The sequence below is a fragment of the Budorcas taxicolor genome, chromosome 15, assembly GCF_023091745.1.
Source record: "Budorcas taxicolor isolate Tak-1 chromosome 15, Takin1.1, whole genome shotgun sequence".
NCBI lineage: Eukaryota > Metazoa > Chordata > Mammalia > Artiodactyla > Bovidae > Budorcas > Budorcas taxicolor.
The window spans coordinates 30,944,195-30,969,426 of record NC_068924.1 but is presented as its reverse complement, the minus strand read 5'-3'; the positions used below and the strand labels follow the sequence as shown (position 1 = coordinate 30,969,426).

Sequence of the window (25,232 nt, the reverse complement as noted above, 5' to 3'; positions counted from 1 at the left end):
AATCAGGACTACAGGACTCTTAGGAGATATTAAGGTCCCACTTTCGCAGCTTCCGTCCCCACTCCTGCCCCAAATCAGTTCCCCACTGCCTGGCTCTTCTGTGTCACAGCAAGCCAATCTCTCAGAAGGCTTTCAGATGCCTTAATTAATCTACTTTCACTTACTCTGCAGACCCTCACTCTCCTAAACAGCTGGTACTCGGCTGGGAAGGCGGAAATAATTTCCAAGAAGGGAGCCTTCTGACAAATTTCCCAGGCCATTTTCTAGACACCCATGGGGTTTGGAGGCGTTACCAGTCTGGAGCTGCTGGAGTCGCTGTGAACATAACTGAACTGCAAAACCCCTGGGGTTCCCATCCATAGCAGCTTCTTCAGTAGGAAGAACCTTCCCGGAGTCTCAGGACAGCCAGGCAAAGCTCTGCTCTCTCCTCCTGAATCTGCGGCTGATTCTGTGGGCCTCATGTTCCATGATCCCAGAGAGGGGACCATCTTGACACTGCTTCTTAGGAGATGAGCATTTAAGCTGTACACCCTCACAGCTGACGTACACTGTCACTCCCTGGTCCTGCCCTGCTGAAGGCTCCCTTAGAAACCTACTCCCCTCTCTCCTGCCCACCCTGGGGCACACGGCTTCTTTCTCATGTCTGTATTCTGCCTACCTCCATATCACCTCGCCTGTAAGCTCTCAAAGACAGAACCAAACCTCATCTTTCCTTTCCCTCCAAACCTCGAGCACAGTAACTGACTCACTGTGTTAAATTACAATCTGCTGATTGATTAATCAATTCATGGCCCAGTTTTCCAAGCCTCCGGTTATCAACTGGGTTGATAGAAACCTGCTAAGGAATGAACTCCCTAAGTTTATTCAGGGAACACTTATCACCTGGTGCCTTGCTTGGCATGACCTAAAGGAACTGTCTGATACACTTTGCTGTGTCCCAAGCACTGCGTTAGGTGCATGGGGGTATCAAGAGGAATGAGATGCTGTGCTTGCCCGCAAGGAGCTGCCAGTCTCCCTGCCACTAAGAAGCCATCCCAGCGGTCCCCAGTGAGGAGTCATTTCTGCCTCCTACTTTGTCAGTTGAAAATGATGTCGTTTATATCTATAACAGAGCTTTATTCCATACAACTTGGTGTTAAAATAACTTCTGCCATCTGTCTGCCTTTTCAGTGGGAGAGCTCCTGGAGAAAAGAGACCTGGTTTCAAATCCTAGTGCTTCTAGGTGCTGGCCTCTCTGGGGCTGTGTGTTCTCAGTCCGTAAAAAGGAAGTAGTTATAACACCCACTTCCCAGATAATGCAGTCGAGGATGCAACTATCATCCCTGTGTCCCTCTCAGTCTGGCCGTGCAGCGCCTCCTCTCTTTCGTTGCCATTCTCCCGGTCCAGCCTATTCCTTCCTCTCCATTCTCCTAGCAAGCAGATGCAGGGGACAGGAAGCTGTACCAAAATCATGCAAAAATCCATTCCAGCCACCAGTTCTCATGCGTCCCTGGTGGTGCAGTAAGACGCGCTCAAGACAGGGGTCTGAATAGCGTATGAATCCGGGCCCTGGCTGCTTGCTGTGAGTCTGCGCTTGGGTTCATTGCTGACTCTCTGAGCCTCCATTTCATCTGCAAAATGGAGTAACAATCCCTCTCAGACCATGCACGGATTAAATGAAATAGCATCTGCTGAGCTCCTACACAGTGGCTGCCTTTGTCAGCAGCTGTTATCATCCTGCTCTCCCTCCTGGGGGCTCAGCTTTGAAAAAGGACACTGTGCCTTCATCAGATGACCACTCCCCCCATTCTAATTCTCTACAGAGCCATGGAGAGCAAGAGGAAAAAGTCTGAAGGCCCACGACAGAGCCCTCAGCTGAAAGCCGGTAGTAGGTAGGGTATTGTCTAGGGCTCATCATGTTCATTGCAGGCTGTGGGTCCAGAGGCCCAGCCGCAGTCTTCTCGGGGGTGTGCACTCCAGCCATAAATGTGGAGAGAGGACAGCGGTTGCAGAGACAGACAGCAGCTGGGTAGCTGCATGGGCGGCAGCTGAGACAGACGTCTCAGAAGAAAGGCACAGCGGCTGCAGTTTCAAAACTGCTTTTCTTGGCTTTTATCGGGCGGGTGAAAGGACTCGAGTAACAGAAAGGAACCTTTGAGGACTCCAGATGAGACAGACAGTTGTAAGGGAGGGTCTGATGAGAGATGGAGAGCAAAGGCGGTTGTGGTCCAGGAAGCAGCCCAGGGGTCTGGCCCTTTTATTCTCAAGGACGACAGCCTGTGGATAATGAACCAGACAAGATGGATTTCTTCCCTTCCCGCGTCTCGGGGGTTGTATGCCGGGACCACTGCTTGACACACATGCCACAAGAAGCCATTCCAGGAAGGACCTTGCCCAGAGTCAGACAGCCTTCCTTCTTCTGAGAGGCAGGACGACCTGCTTAGAAGTCCCCACGAAAGGGGAGCTCCCCCACTCAGTAGGTCCTAGAATGAAATGCCGAGACCCCACACTGTCGCCGTTTTCTCCCGGTCATCTTCACTGACCCTGCTTTTATTTGGGTCCCTGCATCACTGGACCACTCTCTGATAAGCGTAACTGAATCTGGTCTTCCCACATCCAATCCATCCCCATCTTGCCTCCCAGACTAACTTTCCGGGACCAAAGCCAATTACAGCACTCCTCCCCTCCTGGAATAAAACAAACCAACCACCTCTCTCTCTTCAAAAGCTCCCCATTAGCCCTCTGGACATAGTTTAAATATACAAACAGATAAATCCTGTCACCACTGGCCCCTGCCTATAGCTCTACCCACCTCCACTCCCTGCCATACTTGGTGCCAGCCGCACAGAACCATTTGCACTGCCTGGTATAATCTCAGCATTTTCTGCACCAAGAATATTCTTTTCTATTGAGATGATGCTCCTCCATCTGTATCACTCTGTTTCATGGTCCCTTCCCGGGTGAGTCCTTCCCTGCTCATTCCTGTTCATGCCTTGTTCGTGCTTCCACCAGCCCTACCAGTGTCACTCACTACCCGTGCGACCCACGTTCTCTGCTTCGTGACTCAGTTTCCTCACCTGGAACATCTGGTTATCGTGAAGACAAACGAGTCAAGCGTGCAATACAGTGCCTGGCCCACAGGAAACACTTAATAACTGTCGGTCATTGTTGCCTTCATCATTGTTGTCGTTGTTCAGTCACTAAGTTGTGCCTAACTCTTTGCGACCCCACGGACTGCAGCACACCAGGCTTCCCTGTCCTTCACTATCTCCTGACGTTTGCTCAGACTCACATCCATTGAGTCGATGATGCCATCCAACCATCTTGTCCTCTGTCTCCCCTTTTCCTCCTGCCTTCAATCTTTCCCAGCCTCAGGGTCTTTTCCAGTGAGTAGGCTCTTTGCATTAGGTGGCCAAAGTATTGGAGCTTCAGCTTCAGAATCAGTCCTTCCAATGAATATACAGGTTTGATTTCCCTTAGGATTGACTAATTTAATCTCCTTGCTGTGCAAGGGACTCTCCAGCATCTTTTCCAGCACCACAGTTCAAAAGCATCAATTCTTCAGCACTCAGCCTTCCTGATGGTCTAACTCTCATATGCATACATGACCACTGGAAACACCATAGCTTTGATTATATGGACCTTTGTCAGCATGGTTAATATCATTAATAGAGCATGTATCACACGGTACTGGAATTCGTGGTTCATTTGTCTCTCTGAGTAGGTCCTGAGCTCCTTACCAGCAATCCCTCCCATCCAAACAGTGCTTGTCAGAGAGTGGGCACTTGGATGAATGAGTGAATGAATGAATGACTTGCTGAATTATCACTGGAGCCCACCTCTTCCTACCTGAGTAAACGCAGGGAGCAGGCTTTCAGAGGAAGAAAAAGTCCCCCCCCTTGAACCTGGCCGTCACATGGGAAAAGAGTTGAGCATTCAGTTTGAGCCCCTGGATCAGTATCTTGATTTTAAAGAACAGAATTCCATGACCTATTTTCAGTTAAAATAGTCTCTGGCTTCAAGGTGAAAAGGAATCCCAGGGGACTAGTTGCATTTTTTTTTTTTTTTTTTTAGTTCAGCAAAATGTCTCTCAACAACTTTCCCAGTGGATCGAGGCCACAGACAGCCCACCCCACCAGGTCTCCAGCAAACCTTCACAGTCCTTCTCCTAGGGGCCCAGGAGGGGAAATGGAATGAGGCATTTCAGCTTCATCTACACTTAATTCATCAAAATGTCATTGGTAAGAGCTATTTGATGTCCAAAGCTTATGAGCCTTGAATTTAAGCCTTCTAAAGCCCCTTTCTCTTTGAACTTAAATGGGCTGTTCTGCCAACCTGGCATTGACTGCCAACAGGGGACTTGGTTCTGAGCTTTGAAGCCTGAGGGGGGCTCTCTCTCTCTTCCTGAATGTGCTTTACTCTTTTCCAAGCTGGGCCCCTAGGATGTGAAATGCAATCTCTCCCCTTCCAGGATACCAGTGCTCAGGGCTGAACCCACAAGAAAGCTTCACACACAACTGAGGGAGAGGAGAAGGGGTCAGAGAGGTCATCCACTCACTTTACAAATAGAGTGCAGCCCCTTTATGGGCCAGAGTCAGACGTGGGTACCAAGTTCTCAGCATCCTCCACAGGCTCTGCCTAGAAAGACCTCTTGGAAGAGAGCACCATTCATGGCTGGAGGGAGATGAGGGTGTAAGTCCATCAGGAGAGGCCATAAGGACTCAGGTGCCCATCTGCTGGCTGTGGGACCGGGGGTGAATCATTTGCATTTCTAAGCCGCAGGGATTCACTTCACAGAGGCATTATGGAGGATAAAGAGTCAGTGCTATGAAAGAAGTTTCAAACATGAAATCAACGCATACATGTGTGTACGACGTCGGGGGCGGGGGAGGGTGACTAGGACAACAGCAGGACAGGCACACCCCTGACTGCACTGCTTCCCAGTGACCCGTTCATGCCTCGGCGAGGACCCCAAACCCCTTCAGGAATGCATCGTTCCCCCACCCTCTGTCCTGCCCACCGTGATCCCCACCAGGACTCCGTTCCAGCCACGTGACTATCCCTTCCTCTCCCCAATGCCTAAGAGACACACACGCTCTCAACTCCCAACAGCCGCTTCCACAAGTGATTTCATTTTAAACAACAGCCAACCTTTCAGCTCCACAGCTCCTTCTAGCTACAACCCTTTCTTTATCTTGCTTTCCCACAAGAGTGAAGCTTCTGTAAAGAGTATTCCACAATGATCCAACCACTGCAGTGTGATTTCAGTGCAGCCACCCACCGAAACCACTCTTGTCCGTGGCCTCTGCATTCTAAATCTGATGGAAGGCTCTTTCGTGCTTCCTTTCAAGAGGTGGGAAGCTTCTTTACCCGCCTCTCTCAGCAGCCTTCACAGGCTCTCCTCCCTCTCCTCCCTCTTGAATGTATGATTTTCTCCCAGAGGGTTCCATCCCTCCTCACAGCTTCAAACCACCTACAGCTCACCAACTACGCCAGCACCTAAACCTGGAGCTGCAGAGCCCACTCTAACCAACTCACTGCTGAGCATCTCTACCTACGTGTCCAAAAGGCTTTTCACAGTTACCATTTCCAAAGTGGAAATCATCCCCCTCTTTCCTCCCAGACCTGTTTTTCTCCTGGGTTTTCCACCTCAAAGACTGGCACCACCATCCACCCAGACATCCATGTCAGCGTCCACGTCAGAAACCTGGGTGTCATCCATTCTACTCTTGTCCCGCTCCTGTGGGCCACGTCCATTCAGTCCTCGAGTCCTGACAATGCATCTGTTAAATAGCTTCCACAAGTTACCAAACAGAATTATACTATGATCTCATTTAAGAAAAAAACTTGTGTAAGTACCTACTCGTTAAGAAATCAGAAGGGATCATATTGAAATGTTAACCATGGGTATTGCTGGCTGGTGGAATTACAAGTAATTTTTTTAAACACATATATTTTATAAAGACTGTATTTATTTTTCGTCGCTAAGTCTGTCTGACTCTTTTACAACCCCATGGACTGTAGCCCTCCAGGTTCCTCTGTCCATGGGATTCTCCAGGCAAGAATACTGGTGTGGGTTGCCATTTCCTTTTCCAGGGGATCTTCCCTAGTGAGGGATGGAACTCCTGTCTCCTGCATTGGCAGGAGGATTCTTTACCACTGAGCCATTCTATATTACAGAAAAATTTACCTTTAAAGACAGCTTTTGAAGGCTTCTTTTGACCCCTAAGTTACTTTTGGTTCTCAACACCTCTTGCAACAGTTCCATCTTCTCCCTGGTCCCCTGCCTCCAGGCCTTTCCCATCCCTCCATCCATCCATGTTCCACACTGTAGAAGGCTGTATAGACCACTGCCCACTTCCTAGGCTCACTTCCCACCACGCTCTGTTCCAGGCATAGTATCCTAAAACGGAAATTGCCATGCCCCTTCCTGTCTCCAGGCCAGGACTCTGCCTGGTTCCCTCCCTCCTGGCTTCATCTTCTCCCGCCACATCCCTGCCTCCCCTGGCCAGCTCCTCCTGGAGTTGTCAAGCATCATCTCCTGCAGGTGTCCTTCCTACACCTCCAAACCAGAGTCAGGAGGCCCTCCTCCAGTCCTCTCACCAGCCCCTCTCCCTCCCCATCCTAGCCTTTCTCACTCTGCGTTTACGCAACTGGTCCTCCACCAAAGAGTGGCCTAGTGTCTGTCTCATTCATCTCTATATGTGAATATCTCCGACAATATCAATGAAAAATTCACTTTAAATAAATATACTGGGGTGACCCAGGAGGATGTTCCAAGGGCATCTTCTTCGAGCTTTAGTCCATCTCCTCCTCTCTGCCAAGTACACCTCCACCAAAACACACCATCACTGCTGTGGGCTCAGCTTGTGAAGGGTTGGACTGGGGCCAAAATGAATGCAGACCCAAGAGGCTCCCAAACAGACACACTGCGCTTTTCCCCTACCCAGACACAGCCCTGGGGCTGAGAGGCCAGTCACCTGCCCAGCTGACGTGAAGCCACTTGTTTTCACTCCAACCACACTCCTACTTTTAATGGGATTTACACCAAAAGACACGCTCTGATGATTTTCAAAAGTAAGCAGAAAATATGTTTGAGTGCTCTTTCATAACTAACACGCCATGAGGGCTAGCCCCACAGTCTTAGGTAAGCAGGTGACCATGGATATGAAAGACCGAGGCTCTAGAACACCCAGTGGAGGTGACTCAGGAGATGACTCTTTACGCTCCATCACTCTGCATCCAGGAGGCTACTGCGTTCCTCAAATGATCTATAGAGAGATTCCTGTATGTCAAACTTTCTGTGGGTGTGGGCATGCTCATGCGTGTGTTATTTTAAATCCTTACAAAAATTCTTTCTGGATAAACACTGAAGCCTTGGGGGATGGGGTAGGAAGGATAAAAAAAAGTTGCCCAAGAACACACAGCTAGTAAGTAAGTGAACTGAAATTAGGTTTAACATCAAGATTCCCACTCTCAGACCATGTGCACTGAAGTCAGCTCACTCAGTTGTGTCCGACTCTTTGGGACCCCATCTACTGTACCATTCCAGGCTTCTCTGTCCATGGGGATTCTCCAGCTAAGAATAGTGAAGCGGGTTGTCATGCTCTCCTCCAGGAGATCTTCCTGACATCCGGGTCTCCTGCATTGCAGGCAGACTCTTTACCGTCTGAGCCAGCAGGGAAGCCCCAAGTCAGCTGGGCCAGGGCTTAAGTGCTGACTCTAAACTTACCAGCTGTGTGATCTCTGGCAGGTTATTTAACCTCCCTGAGCCTACATTTCCTCATCTGTATATAAGTGACAGATTTAGGTGAGATGACCTACGAGGTCTCTTCTGTCTGGGACACTGACTAGCCAGCCCCAAGGCTATGCTGTTATAACCTCTGATCTGTGCACCTTGGGGAAGAGGTCACACAGCGGGGCTGCAGGCCTTAGGGCTGTTGTGATCCTAGGGGGCATCGGAACAGACATACCAAGCACTGAAGCTTAGATCAGGGCCAGCATATGTATTGAAAGAACGGGTTAATTCCTTAATTAATTAATACTACCCAACCATGTCTTGATGAGACCAAAGCAGCAGTGTTTTGACTTGAAAGCAGATCTGGGGTGAATTTTAAGATCCTGGTCTGATTGCCCAGATCACTCAGTATGAAGCTGCATGTCCTTGAGTCCCGGATCCTTTCCTCTTCCTGCCAGTCCACGTCACAGCTCATTAAGGGGCTGATAAGGGCATGGCTGTGCACCGACTCCGACATCCCTGAAATCACCCCACAAGTCACAAGGCAGCCCAAAGGAGCTGAAGAAACGGGCTCAAGGTCACTGAGTACATGAGTAAGACAGGATGGGCCATTCAGCTTTCTGAGGTTTAAACACTAGAGGGCGCCTCGACTGGGGGTTCTAAACAATAAGACTGCCTTGGGAGGCGTTCTGGAACTTAGAAGCGCCAAACATCCTTTTTTGCAGGAGTGTGGGCATCAATGGCTAGGAGTTTGAGCCTCAAAGATGGCAGAAGGCTTCACCCCCAGAAGGCTTCACTGTCCCTGTGAGAGGCTCTCCGGCCCCCTGGGCTTTCTATGGTCTTCCATTGACCGCCTGCAAGCCTCACTCTGCCAGCAGGGCCTCCCTCCTGGACTCTAGGAACCAGACAATTCACGGTCTCACTGAACAAGTCTTGCTACTGGCCCCGCTGAGTCACTGCAAATGCTATCAGGAAAACTCCTAACCACCATCCCACCTCAGCCCTTAAATACCTTCCACACTCTTTTGTCTATATAGAACTTTCCATCATTCATTGCCAAGGATTGCTTACTCAGTACCCCTACTAACATTTTTATCCTTGAAGACTGGGATTTAAAAAATGTATCTTTTATCCCAAGTTCAGTACATATAAAAGGTGGCGTTGCTCAGTCACTCAGTCATGTCCGACTCTTTGCGACCCCATGGACTGTAGCTTGCCAGGCTCCTCTGTCCATGGGGATTCTCCAGGCAAGAATAGTGGAGTGGGTTGCCATTTCCTTCTCCAGGAGATCTTCCCGACTGAGGGATCGAACCCATGTCTCCTGCATTGGCAGGTGATTCTTTACCAGTGAGTCACCTGGAAAGCCCATATATAAAGGATTACAATCATGTTAATTTAACAGATAAAGAGATGAGAGGAAAGAAGGAAAGAAAAAAGCAGGCAAAGGTGAAAGGGAAGGAGAATACAAAGGAAGGGACTGGGCTTATGCGGAACTTCCTTGGTAACATCTCCGTCCAGCTGAGGTCGTGTGCTATGGTGGGATTCTGGAGCTAGACGCATCTGGGTTCAAATCCCAGCCCTGTCTCACCCTGACGGTGTGCCTTCAGACAAACCATTCAAGCTCTCTGTTTAGGTGGCACATTTGTAAAATGAGGATAACAATGAACTATTAATAAAAGGTACGTTCTGAGACAATTAGAGATAATGTATGTAAAGCCCCCTACACGTTGGCACTGGCTGGGAGCCTGCAGGGGCTGCCTCTGCACTTGGACAGCGTGGAGAAGGACGGGTCGGTTCAAGGTCGCTCTAAGAACCCTAGGTCTGTGACCTCTGCGTTGGGTGCCGATCACCTACCCCGACGAGAAACACTCAGTTATGGAAATACAGACAGTGAACTGATAACAACTTAATTTTTACAGATGTTAGTAGTTTGTGCCAAGAAAACAAGCACTCTGGCCCTGGAAGAACTTTCTATAGTCTTGCTCTAACCGAATGATGATTGACATTCCAGGATGCTCACCTACCTTTTAATCAAGTCTCCACATTCACCCTGAAAATTTACAGCCCTCCCAAGTGCACCTTGGCCCTGGTCTGTAAGGGCACATTAAGGATAGCAGAAACTAATACAAGAAGTAACAGAACAGCTGTAACTGTGACCAATGCCTCTGACCGTCGGTCCCTTTTCCCTTGTTCTTTAGCCATGTCTCTTTGACAGCCCTTCTCAAGCGTCAGAGTCAGCTGATGTAGGTGTGCTCTGCACCAGGGCCTGTCCAAGCTCTGCCAGGGGTACTGATGATCAAAAAAATCATCACGACTGGAACTCCCCTGGTGGTCCAGTGGTTGAGAGTCTGCCTGCCAATGCAGGGGACACGGGTTTGATCCTTGCTCCAGGAGCTAGATACCACATGCGTGTGTGCTAAGTCGCTTCAGCTGTGTCCGACTGATCCCACACGTGTGTGTGCTAAGTCACTTCAGCTGTGTCCGACTGATCCCACACGCGTGTGTGCTGTCACTTCAGCTGTGTCCGACTGATCCCACACGTGTGTGTGCTAAGTCACTTCAGTTGTATCCGACTGATCCCACGTGTGTGTGCTAAGTTGCTTCAGCTGTGTCCGACTGATCCCACACGCGTGTGTGCTAAGTCACTTCAGTTGTATCCGACTGATCCCACATGTGTGTGTGCTAAGTTGCTTCAGTTGTGTCTGACTCTTTGTGACCCTTTGGACTGTAGCCCGCCAGGTTCCTCTGTCCATGGGATTCTCCAGGCAAGAATACTGAAGTGCATTGCCACACACTCCTCCAGGGGATCTTTCCGACCCAGGGATCAAACCTGCGGTTCTTACTTATCCTGCATTGACAGGTGGGATCTTTACCACTAGTGCCATCTGGGAGGCCCTAGATCCCACATGCCACAGGGCAACTAAGCCTGTGTGCCACAGCCACTGAGCCTGTGCATCTGGGAGCTGGTGCTCCACAACAAGAGAAGGCGCCAGAATGAGAAGCCTGTGCATGGCAATTAGAGAGTAGCCCCTGTCTACTGCAACTAGAGGAAAACCCTTGTAGAGCAATGAAGACCCAGCAAAGCCAAAAAATAAATAATTAAAAAAAAAATCAGAACAAACAAAAAGCACCTGATTATCCAAGAAGTGAACCCAATCTCTAAGCCGTGTTTATTGGTCAAAGCCTCTATTCCTTAGCCATTACAGGTGATAGACTGGGACCAGAAGAGCCACAGGGCAAGGATCGTGGTAGTCTTATTCACCAATGACTAATACCAATGTATATATATCACCAGTGCCTGGCCTGGTGCCAGTTCAGGGAAGATTCATGCAGTGAATGGACAAATAAATGAAAAAAGGATGACTGACTGACTGGATAAACAGAGGGTTCATGAGCATGAAGCACAACCTTCTGTCCTTCCATCATCCTCCCCTGCCCACCCTCAGATCCAAACCACCTGTTCTTTCCTTACCCGAGCGATCAGCTCCCCGACCATGCCCGTCCAGGTGCCATTGGCCTCGGGCACGCCATACACGCCATCCCCGACCAGACGGATCTTGTAGTTGAACCGGAGGATCTCCGCCAGCTCCTGGAGCATGTCCACACAGAAGCCCTCGTAGCGGTCGTTGCCTTCCATTTCCTGGTGGTTCCCCTTCAGCATTAAATATGGGTTTTCCTGCAGCAAAACTGGGCAGCTGTGATTCTCATCTTAGCCCTGGTGTCTCAGCCACATGCGATGAGGGGACCGGGGACACAGGAGGGTGGGGAGAAGGTGGGGTGGAGGAGGGACGTGGCTTGGGTAATGGGACACTTTGGAGGTGGCGGTTACCTCCCTTTCCCGACTTCAAGGCACTTCTCTTACCAGGAACACGCAAGGGTCTCACTGCACAGAGGGTCCAGTGGAAGCCCCTCTACCTTGTTTAAGGTCATCATCTGACCCCATCTCCCATTTCATTCTGTCCTTCCCCCCACCCTTTTCTTTTGTTTATTCCACACAGACTAATCTCAGGGCATTATGAGATGCAAGGATGCTGATGACAGAACAGGTGAGGTTCTTAAATGCACTGTATGACCACAACCCAAGGCAGAATGGGTCCAGCCATGGGTGTTGGGAGAAGGGCTGGGTCTCTCAGATGAATGTCCAGGGAAGGTTCCACGGAGGAGGTGGGATGCAGGCTGGGCTCTGGAGGATGACAGAACTCTGGCAGATGGAAGTGGTGGGGACAGAGGGCTGCGTGGGCAGGGGAAAGGCAGGATCAAGGACATAATCCTTGGTGAGATGGAGCTCGGCCCATTCAGCAGATGATGGAGGCACCCTTGGGTGGGAGCCTGGCTTGTGGGTAGGGGTGGGATGGGAGGATGAGTTTAGAAAGATGAATTAGGGTCAGCATGGGCCTTGGATGCCAGGGCAAGGTGCATCACACGTATATAGTAGGGAAGCAATCAGAGTTTTAGAGACTCAAAGATGTGAGTGAAGAATATGACAAAGTGAGCGAGAGAGAAGGTCTGGGAGTGAGGACAGAGCCTCTCCTGCTGGGAGATGCTGATTCCCGAGCTGTGCTTTGGCTCAGGTGGGCTTCAAAGCTGGACAAGGCACAGAGAGGGTCAGGTGGATGCCAGGATGGGTGTGGAGCACAGAGGGAGGATCCTCAGACCCTTGGAGCCTGAGCAGGAGACTCAGGATGGTGTCATCATGGCCGTGGATGGTTTGGAAAGGAAAAGCCTTCGGAACATGTTGAATTCAAGGTGCTGGTAGGCAGTTCAGGAGCAAATGTGCGACTGAATGTTGGAATCCGGAGGGAGGGCAGGATCGGGGGCACAGATGGGGCGGCCCCTGGATAGAGGTGGGGGGCGGCCCCTGGATAGAGGTGGTGGCTGAGCGGCAGGATATGGGAGGCCATGGAGGGGGAGGGCAGCAGAGGGATAAGACCTGATCCGGGGGCGGGGGCGAATGAAGAGCAGCCACAGAGCAGGACAAAGCAGAAGCAGCCAGAAAAGCCGAAAATCAGGAACATGTGGGCATGAAGGTCAAGGAGGTGGGGGTTTCAAGCAGGAGAAGGCCGGCATTCCCACCCAGAGAGGAAGCAGGGCTGTGAAAGGGCAACTGGGCCATGTGTCACGGAGATGTTCGAAGGCAGACTGGGGGTGTCGGGGGGAGGTGATGGCAGAACCCTGCAGGGATGGGCGTGAATGAGAGGTGCACAGGGGAGGGCCGGGGTTGTTGGGAGGTTAGGAGATAAGGGCCAGCCGGCAGAGAGCTTCTCCACCCAACCGCTCCCAGTCACGTCTCTCTCCAAACTTCAGTTCCCCTTTAGCAGCAATGGCGACCACTGACCCCTTGATGGATGATCCCCTAAACTAGAGGGTAGTCCAAGGGCAGCAGGGTGAAGATGAGGTGGTCTTAGGATGGGAGGGACCAGAGTATACATGCAGGTGGAAAGGGAGGGATTCCTAGAAAAGGCAAGATAGAGAAGGAAGAAAGAGAAGTGCAAGTCAGGGCAGCAAGGTACCAGGAGGGCCAGGGTCAAGGCGAACTCGAGTCAGGGAAGTGGACCTGAGGGTGGAGAGGAGGGCCAGGGTCAGCGGGTTCAGAGAGGAAGGGAGGAGGGCAGAGGTAAGAACTGCACCAGAGTTGTGCTGCAGGCAGGAGGGAAGGCTTGGCTCCTCTGGAGAGGTTTGCTCAGGGGATACGATGGGGATGACAGAGAGGAGCCTGGGGTTGCCCAGGTCCAGCTGAGTCAGGAGGCTGAATGCAGAGGGGCAGCTGGGAGCAGGACGTGGAAGGAGAGGTGGACTCAGAGACGGGCAGGAGGTGAGATGGCTGAGCATCACGGTGGAGACGGTTCTAGAAGCCAAGAGAGGAAAGTGCTGAAATGCTGGTTTGCTGAACTCAGGCTGGAAGGGGCCTCTGGGCTGGGGAAGATCAGAGGTCATGAGCGGAGGAAGGGCGAGACTCGTGGGTGTGAAGCAGAAGAGGGGAGGGTAGGAGGTTCCGTGCCAGGGGGAGGGACCTCTGAGTTGAAGGTGATGGGATTCTGGTTCAAGTGCACTGTTCTGTCAATGAGATGCAGCCAGGCTCCTCACCTTCCATACACGCCGTCCTTGGCTCAAGGGCTCTTCTCCGTCTTTCTGTTTAACCTAATGCAACACTGTCCTTGGGGTCCCATTGCCTCCTCTGTCACCCACCCACATTTCAGAATTCCTACTGTGCTGCCAGCCAGGGTCCCACACACACCCCCTCCATCTTCCTACACCTGCTGCCTCCCAGGCAGGATGTGCATGGGCCTGGGACTGACTCCTCATGGTGTCCCCGCCTGGCTCCAGGGTTCAGCATCTGTGGATTGTGTGGGTAAAAAGTGCTGAAAGGGCCTCACTGACAGAGCATAGCAGGGGAGTTTCCATGTCTGGGTTGGAAGGCAACTTCCTAGGGTATCTTTAATGACCCCAAGGAGTTTTACAAAATTCTTCTCCCTAAGCACTCTTAAGTTAATTTAAAATCCACTGGCATATTAAACACAAGGCCAGTGTTAGAGGGAAGGGTCACAGGCATTTTGGAAAGTGCAGGGGCTGAGTGCTGGCCTGGGGCCCCGTCGTGGCAGGGGCATTAGGAGAACAGAAGATAGTGATGTGGGCAAAAAGCTTAACCCGGGTTCTGACACAAGGTGGGGTATTTGCTGCAGCTAATTCAGCGTATTCCTCTGGAGGAAGGCATGGCAACCCGCTCCAGTATTCTTGCCTGGAGAATCCCCATGGACAGAGGAGCCTGGCAGGCCACAGTCCATGGGATCACAAAGAGTTGGCTATGACTCAGTGACTAAACAACAACAATTCTGTGTAGTAGCTGGTGTTAACCAATAAATCACAAGTTCCAACTGCACCCTGTCAAGAGCAGGACACAACAGGACTATGTGCTGAGTTTTGAGGGATTAACCATTCAAGGTGACCATTTGCCAAAGCTCTCTTCCAAATGGTCACCAGGAACTGGGCCATGTGCCTGAGGATGGGCAGCAGGGCATGGACTCAGGAAGCCCTTCAGAGGCAGAGAAGGTCCCAGCAATCTTGCTGTGCGCTGTCCCCCTCAGCCAGGACTGTTGCCCAGTGTGGCCCCAGCTCAGCCAGGCATGTCCAGATCTGGGGGTCTAGGTGACACCATCACCCCCTCATCCTGCTGACGTTTTCACACTGCTTTGGATGAGCTAAGGTTGAGCTGAGACAGGGGTGGCAAAAACTCTGTGAGCTGGAATTGCTGTGACTATTCCCTCTGCCTGGAATGTTCCTCCCAGACCGCCACGTGTCACCTCACCCCATCAGGTCTGCTCAGATCTGCCCTTCTCAGTGAGGCCAGCACCCCACTTCCCTTCCCCAGCTCTGTCTATGCCCTAGCACCCAGAACTGAGCCCAGAACATAGGCATGCCCCCCAAATACTCGGTGAATGAATGGAAGTATTCGGTGACCCCTGTCTCGTACCACGTGAAGGGAAAACCCATGATTTGGCATTCAAGTCCCTAAGTATTGTGGACCCAACCCACTTTTCCAGCCTCAGGCCTTCCCTCTCTACCGATGCCCATGTCCTAGCAACCTGCCTTCTCCTGCATTTCCTGAGTGCCTGACCCTTCATCCACTTCTCCCTCCTTATCTCTCGCTGTCTTTTGAGGCCCATCCTCAAGGTCCCTCTTCTTGGAAGGCTTTGCTGACCATCCCTTTGCTGGGATGGGATCTCTCCTTCCTTCCAACCCTGCAGTGCCAGACATGAGCCTATTTCTTGGCTTTTTTCCTGCTCTGCTCACAGTAGATCAGTTATTCCAGTCCAGGGCTCCTGGGCCCCTGGAGTTTATGAACGTAGTGATGGAGGTCCCTGAACTCTTTTTCATTATCTTGAAAGCCTAATCTTTCAAAAGAAGTCCTTTTCTTAACAGACACATTTCCAGACTTTGCACAGTTAGCAATGATAAGGCTGAACAGACTCACTAATAGTTGGGTCTGTTTGGAGCTGGAATTACATCAGTGCAGCCACACTGGTTATCTCTTGCTGATAAGACGCTGGGCCAGACAGGGAAGTAGGCATTTGATTAGTTAAAAGGAGGTGGTGGAAGGGGGAAAACTCATTATTACTTAAAATATGCAGTTGGTTTAACTGACAAATCTTTAAAACATGATGTCATTGTAGGTGGGGGGAGGGGAGAAGTAAACGACTTTGGCCATGAACGCACTTGACTCGTGCCATCTACTAAATTACAGCCTCTTTGAGGACAGAGACTGAGTCTTACTCATCTTCGTGTCCCCAGGAATGAACACAGTGCCTGACACACAGCGGGAAGGGCTGGGTAATCATCGAAGAGAATTGGATCAAATAAAAAAGGCAGATGGTCCCTTTCTCTGTAGATTGAGAACTTTCCTTTGATCGTTTGGAAATGAAGAAATCACAGGCCATAAAAACCCACTGAGTTCAGGTGTCCACTGGCAGGGGTGCAATTTGTACACGTAGGCACCAAGCAAAGCAGGCTGCCGTGAAAGAGTAGGGGCCACCCTGGTGGACTTCTCACCCCTGTGTCTTAAGGTGCCCTGCCCTTGGCCGTGCACAGATGCCCTGGTTGTTGGGGTGCCCCCATTAGAGACATCCACAAACTGCTGTCTCACCACCCCATCCCACTTCCCCAGCTGCCTTGGAACTCATCAGATATCATTTCCATATGAAGCAGCAACTTGAGTTTAATTACACTGTCATAAATTGGCCTCGGCGCTGTGATTAGAGCTCCCATCTTCTGTTCCTGGGGAGGCTGCAAGAAGGAGGAGGCACCCCGGGGAGCAGCAGCTGGGAAGCCCTGGGGGCAGCCGCTTACCAGGATGGTTGTGACGACCAGGGTGGTGTTGAAGAGGCTGTCAGAGATGTTGGAGGCGTACAGGCGGCTGTCCATGCTGAGGCCGTCTGCCACATGCCACTGGCCGATCTGAGGAGACCAAGGAGAGAGGCTGGGAAGGGCTGGGGGGAGGTGGAGGCTGGGGAGCGGGGGTGCTGCGGTCCCATGAGACTCCAGGGCTGGGGGAGCTGAGAGGCCAGTCCCCTGCCTCTGGCAGGGCTACGGTTAAGTCACAGAAGGAGGGAGCCATGCAGAGTATGGAGCAGAGGGGCTCAACTGGGACGGGCTACTAGCGTTGGCGGGGGGGGGGGGGGGGGTGTCAGGGAAGGGTAGGGAGACTGTGAAAGAAAGCAAGACTTAAGAGAGAGGTGGAGAGGAAAATGAGAAGCAAATCAGGAATGGAGGTGGCCTAAATGGGAAGGAAATCCCAAAAAGAGGAGATATAGGCACACACAGATACCTATGGCTGATTCACTTTGCTGTACAGCAGAAACAAATGCAACATTGTAAAGCAGCCATACTCCTATAGAAACTAAAAACAGAAAAAGGAAATCACGAATGGAATGCAGTTTAGGGGCGCTCTCTCACCCAGAAGGGTGGGGAGCCGGGGGAATTGCATTAGCTGGAGGCAGGACTGAGCCGCACAGCTCTTTCGCTCTATCCTGCCTTCAGGAAGCCTCATCATCTAAACAAGAACCAGCATGGCTACCACGTGGCATTTACTCAGCTCTTCGGTAAATGCCCACTGAATGGCTCAGTGGATGCATGAACCATAAGAAGAAAGATCCAGGCTCTAGTTTTGGTGGAGTCACTTGCTGACTGTGAGAACCTTGGCAGGTTACTTGAATTTCTCCCAGTCTCCATTTCCCTAGGTCTAAATGGGGGTGGCAATGTTTGCCCTGCCTTACCAGAACAAATGGAAATCACACAAACACCAGTTTGATGTTACATTATTCAGCCAGACCCAGGACCTCAGATCTCAACTGCCTCACCCCAGAAGTGACTGAGCTTCTCTGAACATATTTCCTCATCTGTAAAATGGGAATAATACAAACCTCATGGGGTCATTGTGAGAACGGATTTAAGCTGAAACTCAATACCTGCTAGTTTCCTTCCTCTTCATTGTCTTGACTAGAGAGGGGGGAAAAAGTCCATAACTTAGTTCCACCAGTTCCACTTAGTTCCACTTTCTAAGAAAGTCACCCAGATCGAAATTCAACATCATTGCGTTTTTACAGAATTTGCTTGTTTTCCCAGCGGAACCCTTTTTATAGCTACATGTACATGTGTATGCTACCAGTATCTTTCTACTAGCTGGATCCCCTGGCAAACCATTTCTGTTGCTGGGTGTTGGAGGTGGGCAGCCAGGAGAGTCGGCTGGCAGCTGGCTAGAAACCCAATGAAATGCACACATCCGCCTTTGCCAGGCATCTCCAGGCACCGGCAGCAGCTTCCCTGGAAAACTCTCACAGGTTCCATGGATCCCACATGGCTCCACCCGCCAGAGCTGGGTTCTGGATTCCTCTTGTGGAAGCTCCACCACAGTAAAGACTCGTCTCACCTTTGGCTCTGGACCCACCCCCAGAAGGCTGACAGTCACGGGCAGCAGGAACCATCTCTCTGACATCATGGTCTGGAGCTTAAAGAGGGGAGAGCCAGGCTGGAAACCTCCAGTTCCAGCAATAGCTCTGATGCTCTCTACAGGTATGCTTTTCATCTGTCAAAGGAGAGATGGGGGCTTCCCTGGTGGCCCAGTGGTTAAGAATCTGCCTTGCAATATGGGGGACAGCAGTTCGATCCCTGGTCCCGGAAGATCCCACATGCTGTGGGGCAACTAAGCCCTTGCGACACAGCTACTGAGCCTGCTACTGAGCCTGCAAGCTGCAGCTACTGAGCCCACGTGCAGCAACTACTGAAGCCCATGCACCGAGAGCCTGTCCTCTGCAGCAAGAGAAGCCACCACCACGGGAAGCCCACACGCCGTAACAAAGAGTAGCCCCCAGTCGCTGCAACTAGAGAAATTCCATTCAGAGCAACAAAGACCCAGCACAGCCAGAAATAAATATACAAATACACGAAAGAGAAAAAAAACCTTTTTTTCAAAAAAGGAGAGATGACCAAAAGCCCCTCTCCAAGCTTCAGCAAGGATGCCACTGGTGTCTCCACCTCTACAAAGGCAGATAGGTGCCCCGCGAGTTCCTGGTCATTTTGGTTTACTGGCAGCGTCTCCTGCATATCCGCATGGGAAGCCTTGACTAGATAAAGAAACTGAGGCCAAGATAAAACAGCCCAGCCAACAACTTGCCTGAGGTAACCTCGCCATCAGATGAGACACCTGAGCTTTAACCCCTGTGCTCTTAGCCCCAGATCGCCTTGCCAAGGATGCCTTCGTGGCCTCCTGTCTGGTTCTTCCAGCGTCCTGCCGCATGTTCTGTTTACATGTCCGTCTCCCCGGCTAGTCTGTGGGGGAGGGATTGGCTTGTTCAGGCTCACCCCCCAGTTTTTTGCTCAGGGACTGGTACACAGAAGCAGAGGAAACCATCATCTCTCATAGGCTGAGTGTTCCTGTCGGTGAGGCAAGAGCAGGAGGCAGGCAAGCCTCCTTTGGCTGCCTGGAGTGCCCCCTGGAGGGGTCAGCCAGGTCGGGTACAGCCTGAGCTACCTGGCCTCCGCCCCTCTCTCTGTTGGGGAGAGAGTTGGGGAGGATGACGGATGAGCCGCAAGATTTTCAAGTGAAGGGGGAAAGGGAACAAGAGTTACCAGACACCTCTGGTGCTGAATGAGCGCTATCAGCTGTTTGAATTTTCCCAGCAACCTTGTGGAGCAGTAACAGTGTGTTCATTTTATTTACAAGGAAACTAGAGTGCAGAGGTTTAATGACCTGCCTAAGCTGGTGGCTCAGTGGTTAAGAACTTGCCAGCCAATATAGGAGATGTGGGTTCGATCCCTGGGTCAGATGATCCCCTGAAGAAGGAAATGGCAAGGCACTCCAGTATTCTTGCCTGGAAAATCCCATGGACAGAGGAGCCTGGTGGGCTACAGTCCATGGGGTTGCGAAGAGTCAGACACAACTTGGTGACTAAACAACAACAAAGTCACCTAGTTAGCAGGTGATGCATGATCTTGAACCCAGAGCTGTCTGACTCCTCAATCCAAGAACTTTCCTGTGTCCACTGCTGTCTCTGGGCTGGGGATGCTAATGTGTCCTCTATGTAAGCAGCCTGGCCAACCAGAGGAAAGGCTCAAAGGAGCCTCAGCCACACAGCAAGAACCCGGGACACAGCTTTTTTCTCTCCTGGGTTTTTATATCCACAAAAGCAAGTGAAATGAGTCTGCTTCCCTATCTTCAAGACAGCTAGAACTGGCTCCTGGGGACCTCCTAGGATCAGAAGGGCCAGATTTGAACAGAAGGACCTAAAAACAACTAGTCCGGATGTTAGCATCTGGATGTTTGGGACAGGACTGAACTTCTCAGAGTCCTGTCCCCTAAGCATGCACTTCACAGGACCAGCAAGGCCTCACCCCCTACCAGTTCTGCACTCTCACTGTTCTCAGGGGCCCCAGTTCTCACTAGCCACCTGCCCCAGCCCCAGACTCCCCATCTGACCCAAGCCATGAGATGGGTTCGCACAAAACCTAGGGATATAAATGATTTACCCAGAGCCAGATCTGACAGCCTGAGCCATGTCCCCTGCCACCTCCCACCTCTGGGGACATGGCGAGGAGATGAATTAGCCCCCAAGCTCCAGTTAGGAAATGAATCTCCCCCCCCCAACACTCCCATTAGCTCCCAAGAAATTAATAAACTCATCAGATCCAACAAAGCGGCTTGGCAGCTACTACCCAGAGCAATCTAATTGCAGAAAGGCAGTGGGAGGGAGAGCGAGAGGCAGAGCCAGGAGCCCTGGGATACAGGCTAATCGCCCCACCCACTGGGCACCTTCCATGCCACACACATGCCAGGGGTGGGCAGGAACCACAGCTCTCATCACCGACAATCTGTGGCTCTGCCTCCAGCCAAACTCCCTTGCTCCACCCCACTGACACCTGCCCCCAACCTCCTGCAGGAACAGCTGCTTTGTAAGCCTCTTCCACATGTCCACACGTGCCAGCTAGATTATGCTGCAAATAATGTCTTCCTAGGGCCCTCTCTTTGCGCTTTCTTTCTCTCCCACTTGCTCTACTTTCCCACTAGAGATCCCAGGAGTTGCAGGGAAGGGAGGAGAGGGTTTGGACTTGGACACCACCACTGCAAACCTATACAGCACCTTCAGGCAGGTAGGAAAATGACATCCCCCGGGGCCGATGTAGTCCAGCAGGTGCACAGCTGGGCATGCTGATTCCAGCCTCCACTCACCACTGAGCAGCCCACAGTCTGCACTATGCATGCCACAGCCCCAGTGTTAGAGGACCTGAGTAGAACTTGATTTCTCTCTTCCGAGCTGTGTGACTCTGGGTGAGTTACTTAATCCCTCTGAGCCTGTGTCCCTCATCTATAAAATGGGTGTTAAAATAGTAATGATTACCTCCTAAAGGTTCATAAGGAGATTAAATGAGATGATATATGTGCAGAGTGCTAGATAAGCATTCATTTAACTTGTGTCATTGTTTGAGACAGAAGGTGGGGTCTCTTCTGTGCCCCACACTTTGCACTGTAGACTTTGGGTTATGAGATTAGACCAGGGTCTCCCTGGTGGCTCAGATGGTAAAGAATCTGCCTGCAAAACAGGAGACCCGGGTTTGATCCCTGGGTCAGGAATATCCCCTGGAGGAGGGCACAGCAGCTCACTCCAGTATTCTTGACTAGAGAATACCATGGACAGAGGAGCCTGGCGGGCTGCAGGGGGCATGGGTTTGATCCCTGGTCAGGGAACTAGATCCTGCATACTGCAACTAAGACCTGGCATAGCCAAATAAATAAACAAAGCTCTTATTTGTCCATTTCAGTGATGTAAACACTCCCACTGAGGCTGATTTCAAGCTACCAACATGTAATCATGGGACACTGAGTTGGGAAGAGAAGTGTAATACTGGGGAGGAGGGTAGCTCTGGCTAGCTGGGTGAGCTGGTTCTAGGACATCACTGGTGCCACCAGGCTCACAGGTCCTGGGATGGGCACCCATTTATGTCTAGGAATCTCACTGCCACCCTACTTATGAGTAAGGAAAGTGATCTCTGCATAAGGTAATAATTTACCTGAATCCCAGAGCTGAGACATGGAAAAAAAACCAGGATTCAAAACAAGGCCAATGTGCAGCTTTATTGAGATCCTGATATTAAAAAAAAAAAAGGTATGTCCCTTCTCATTACTGATTCTATGCTCTTTGAAGGAACTAGAAGTACTTTGTCAAATATGAAAATCGATATGGGATATCATGGGGTATTATGGGATATCCCAAAACATGATACGGGATGTGTCTGCACGTGCACAGAAAGTATCGTTTACCCAATTTCCCCAAAGAACAAAGAATCCATATAAATTAATAATAATCTTACTCTTTTAAGCACTAAAATTGCGGGGGTGGGGGGCAGATTTTAATTATTTATCTGAAAGTATTATTTCCCAAAATTCTTTCCAAGGGAATTGTATTAATACTTTCTGCTGTCCTCTTAAACAGAGTGTATGTCTTTCCCTTAATGCAGTGTCATCCTTTTGAAGCCAGTTATTACCCTGTCCTGTGATACAGAGCCGCTTATCGGTGTCTGAAATGTGGTGGCCTCGCACCCTCATTCCTGTGTTTTCATAAGTTAATTTGTCTGCTTTTCACAGTATCGCTTTTCTCATGGTGAACTGTCATTTCTGACTGCTATCAGGAGAGCTGTCTTGAAGAGGCTCTGTCCTTCCAGCAGCTGTGTTTAAGATCCCTGGCTGAGCAACCAAGGGAGCAAGCTTGAAAGAACTGCTGTACAAAAGGCAGAGATAAGGTCTGATGGGGCCTAGGGCCTTTAGCGAACAGACTCTGTGACACTGATAAGGGCAGCCCACAGTCCCTCAGAGAGGCGACTGCCATACACTTGAATGAGTGTCAGAGACCTGCTTTTGGTCTGCTCCGTGACCCCGGGTCAGCATAAGCAAGCTGGTCACTCCCTCAGCACGGCATCGTGGGAAATGCTTGTCCAGGAGCCCTGACCCCAGGTGTCCCCTGATGCTTTCTGAAAGCACTGGTGGTGGAGTCTGGAGATCTGCATTAGCATCCAGCACCATGACCACAGGGCAAGTCACTTAATTTCTCCAGGTCTCATACTTCCCAGCTTCCATCCTCATTCAAGCTCCCAATGAACTTGGGACTGGGAACCTCGAGGGCCTCTGTTTGTTCTGTTAGACACTTGGCAGCAGCCAGCCATCTCTACAAAGCCTCAACTATGGTCACACTGGCCCCTGCTGAGACCCTTCAACTCTTAAGGATAAAGACCAGGGTCCTTAATACTAAGCCCTCCACACCCACCGGGCCCTACAAGGCCTGGCCTCTGCCCACCCTTCAACTCATACCTTCTTTCCTGGCCTTATCTTTGCTCCAGGCAAAACTTTCAGTTCAAGCGCAGTAAGCTTCCCGTCAGGGTCTCTTGTACCTGCTCTTCCCTCTCTGGGACTCTCCTTGCTGCCCGACCCCCTGCCTGCAGCCCCATTTCGGCTAGTTCAGGGGTTGGCAGACCACAGACTGTGAGTTGAATTCGGCTCACTGCCTGTTTCAGAAAATAATGTTTTATTGGAACACAGTCACACCCATTCATTGATGTACCGTCTGTGACGACATTCATCTACAACAGTAAAGCTGTAAAGTCTAAATTTTTACCCTCTGGGCCTGTTTACAAGAGAAGTTTTTCAGACTTTGATCTAGTTTATATCTGTCAACCCCTCAGGCCTCAATTTAGTAATCACTACCTCTAGGAAGGCTTTCTTTTAACTCCCAAAGTCAAACTTCTCCCAGAACCACATTCTTTTCCTTTAGAGCATCTGTCTCAGGCTGTCATTATACATTCATTAATGAGCCCATCACTCACTGCCTGTCTTTCTCCCTGGTCCGCTCTTAGTCCTGCCCAGAGAAGCTACATGCCTCCAGCTCCCAAGCCCTCCTGCTCCCTCCCGCCTAGAATCACTAGAGGCTGTCATTTTGCCGCTTTGTTCTGTCCCCAGTAGGTAAAAACAGATTCATTTTTAAAGCCCTGAAGGATTTCCTCACAACTGTACCTGCCTCCATGAGTGTGCACACGGCTCTGTAACATTTAATATTTCGTGTACGTTTAGATGATTGTTCTTTGCACTCAGCACTGCCAGGATCCAGTTTCTAGACAGGCTGACATAGCTCCAAGGCCGGACAAGTTCTTCTGCTCCAGAGTAAAGAGTTTGCAAACACTTACTGATCACCTTTGCACACCGGGCACTCAGCCATGTGATTTAATTACACACCCTTGATTCTGCGTAACAACTCTGTTATCATTCCCATCTGAGAAATGTAAGCACTTCAGACAAGTTTTTGTTGAAAGAATGAATGCATGAAATAAATGAATTCACTTGGTTGAATGAATGAATGAAACTGAGACTCAGAGACATCAAACTTGCTGAGGATCACAGTTAATATGGGATGAAACTGGAATTAAAACTTGGGTTCTGTTTACTGCTCTAGGTTGGGTTAGGACAGGTGCAGGCTACCCTGACCTTAAGTCCTGGGCCTTCACACACACCTCTTTCATCACGGTGAACTTGTTCTTTGGAGATTACAGCCCTGAAGGGATTCTGTGCAGGAGTCCACAAGAGAGATCTTGACCAAGGTACACGGTAGTTTCTTAGGGAGTTCACAAGGGGAGGGTACCAGAGGGGCCACATTTTCTTAACTCCTCTGCCATGCATAAGCTGTGTGACCTTGAGCAAGTCACTTAACCTCTCTGAATCTTCCTTGGCTGCAAAACGGAAATAAATCAATTGACCTACCCATAGTGCAGCAATGCTGCTCCCAGTCAACTGAGCTGTGTGCATCATGGCTTCTGTGCATGCTTCATCAGGCATGTCCTTTTCTTTGCAACCCCATGGACTGTAGCCCACCAGACTCCTCTGTACATGGAATTTTCCGAGCAAGGATGCTGGAGTGGGTTGCCGTTTCTTACTGCAGGGGATTTTCCAGACCCAAGGATCGAACCCTCGTCTTCCGTGTCTCCTGCATTGGCAGAAGGATTCTTTACCACTGCGCCACCTGGAAAGCCAGGATGGCTTTTGATGAGTGATAATAAGCCATGGGAACCTAACAGCACTACTGTCTGCCTGCTAGAAACGCAGCTGAGCAGAAGTCAAGCTCTACCCTGTCATGTGCTATGTGGCCCTGGGAAGTCAGTTTTGCTACCTATGAGATAAGGCCCTTCTCCGCTTACTGGGATGACATAAGGCAATCATAGTGGTGACAAAAGTTTAAAGCCCTATCCAAACGTAAGCTCTTTTTTCCAGATCCTTAATCTCTAAGGCCATCCAAGGTTGGATGTCATAACACACGATTCACTTTTTTAACCTCAGCTTCAGGGTTCAAAGTCGAAGTTTTCACTAGGAAGAATACATACAATATTGTATTAGTGTCTCCTTGAGTACAGAGAACTAATTTCAACATACAGGCAGGAAAAGTGACAGTCTGATGTGAACCTCTAGGGGAGGAATTGAGGCTCAGTTATA

The 25,232-nt window shown here is 50.4% G+C and overlaps 1 protein-coding gene across 1 annotated transcript in view; it reads right to left on the bottom strand.

The window, feature by feature from the left end:
- The window catches only part of GRIK4 (glutamate ionotropic receptor kainate type subunit 4), a 343,900-nt gene that overhangs the window by 75,573 nt on the left and 243,095 nt on the right, over positions 1–25,232 (bottom strand). The window contains exons 10-11 of the mRNA XM_052652431.1: positions 16,559–16,666; positions 11,190–11,393 (exon numbers count right to left, since the gene is read on the bottom strand). Of these exons, the coding sequence (XP_052508391.1) occupies positions 11,190–11,393; positions 16,559–16,666 (312 nt within the window). The remainder of the gene's footprint in view (positions 1–11,189; positions 11,394–16,558; positions 16,667–25,232) is intronic.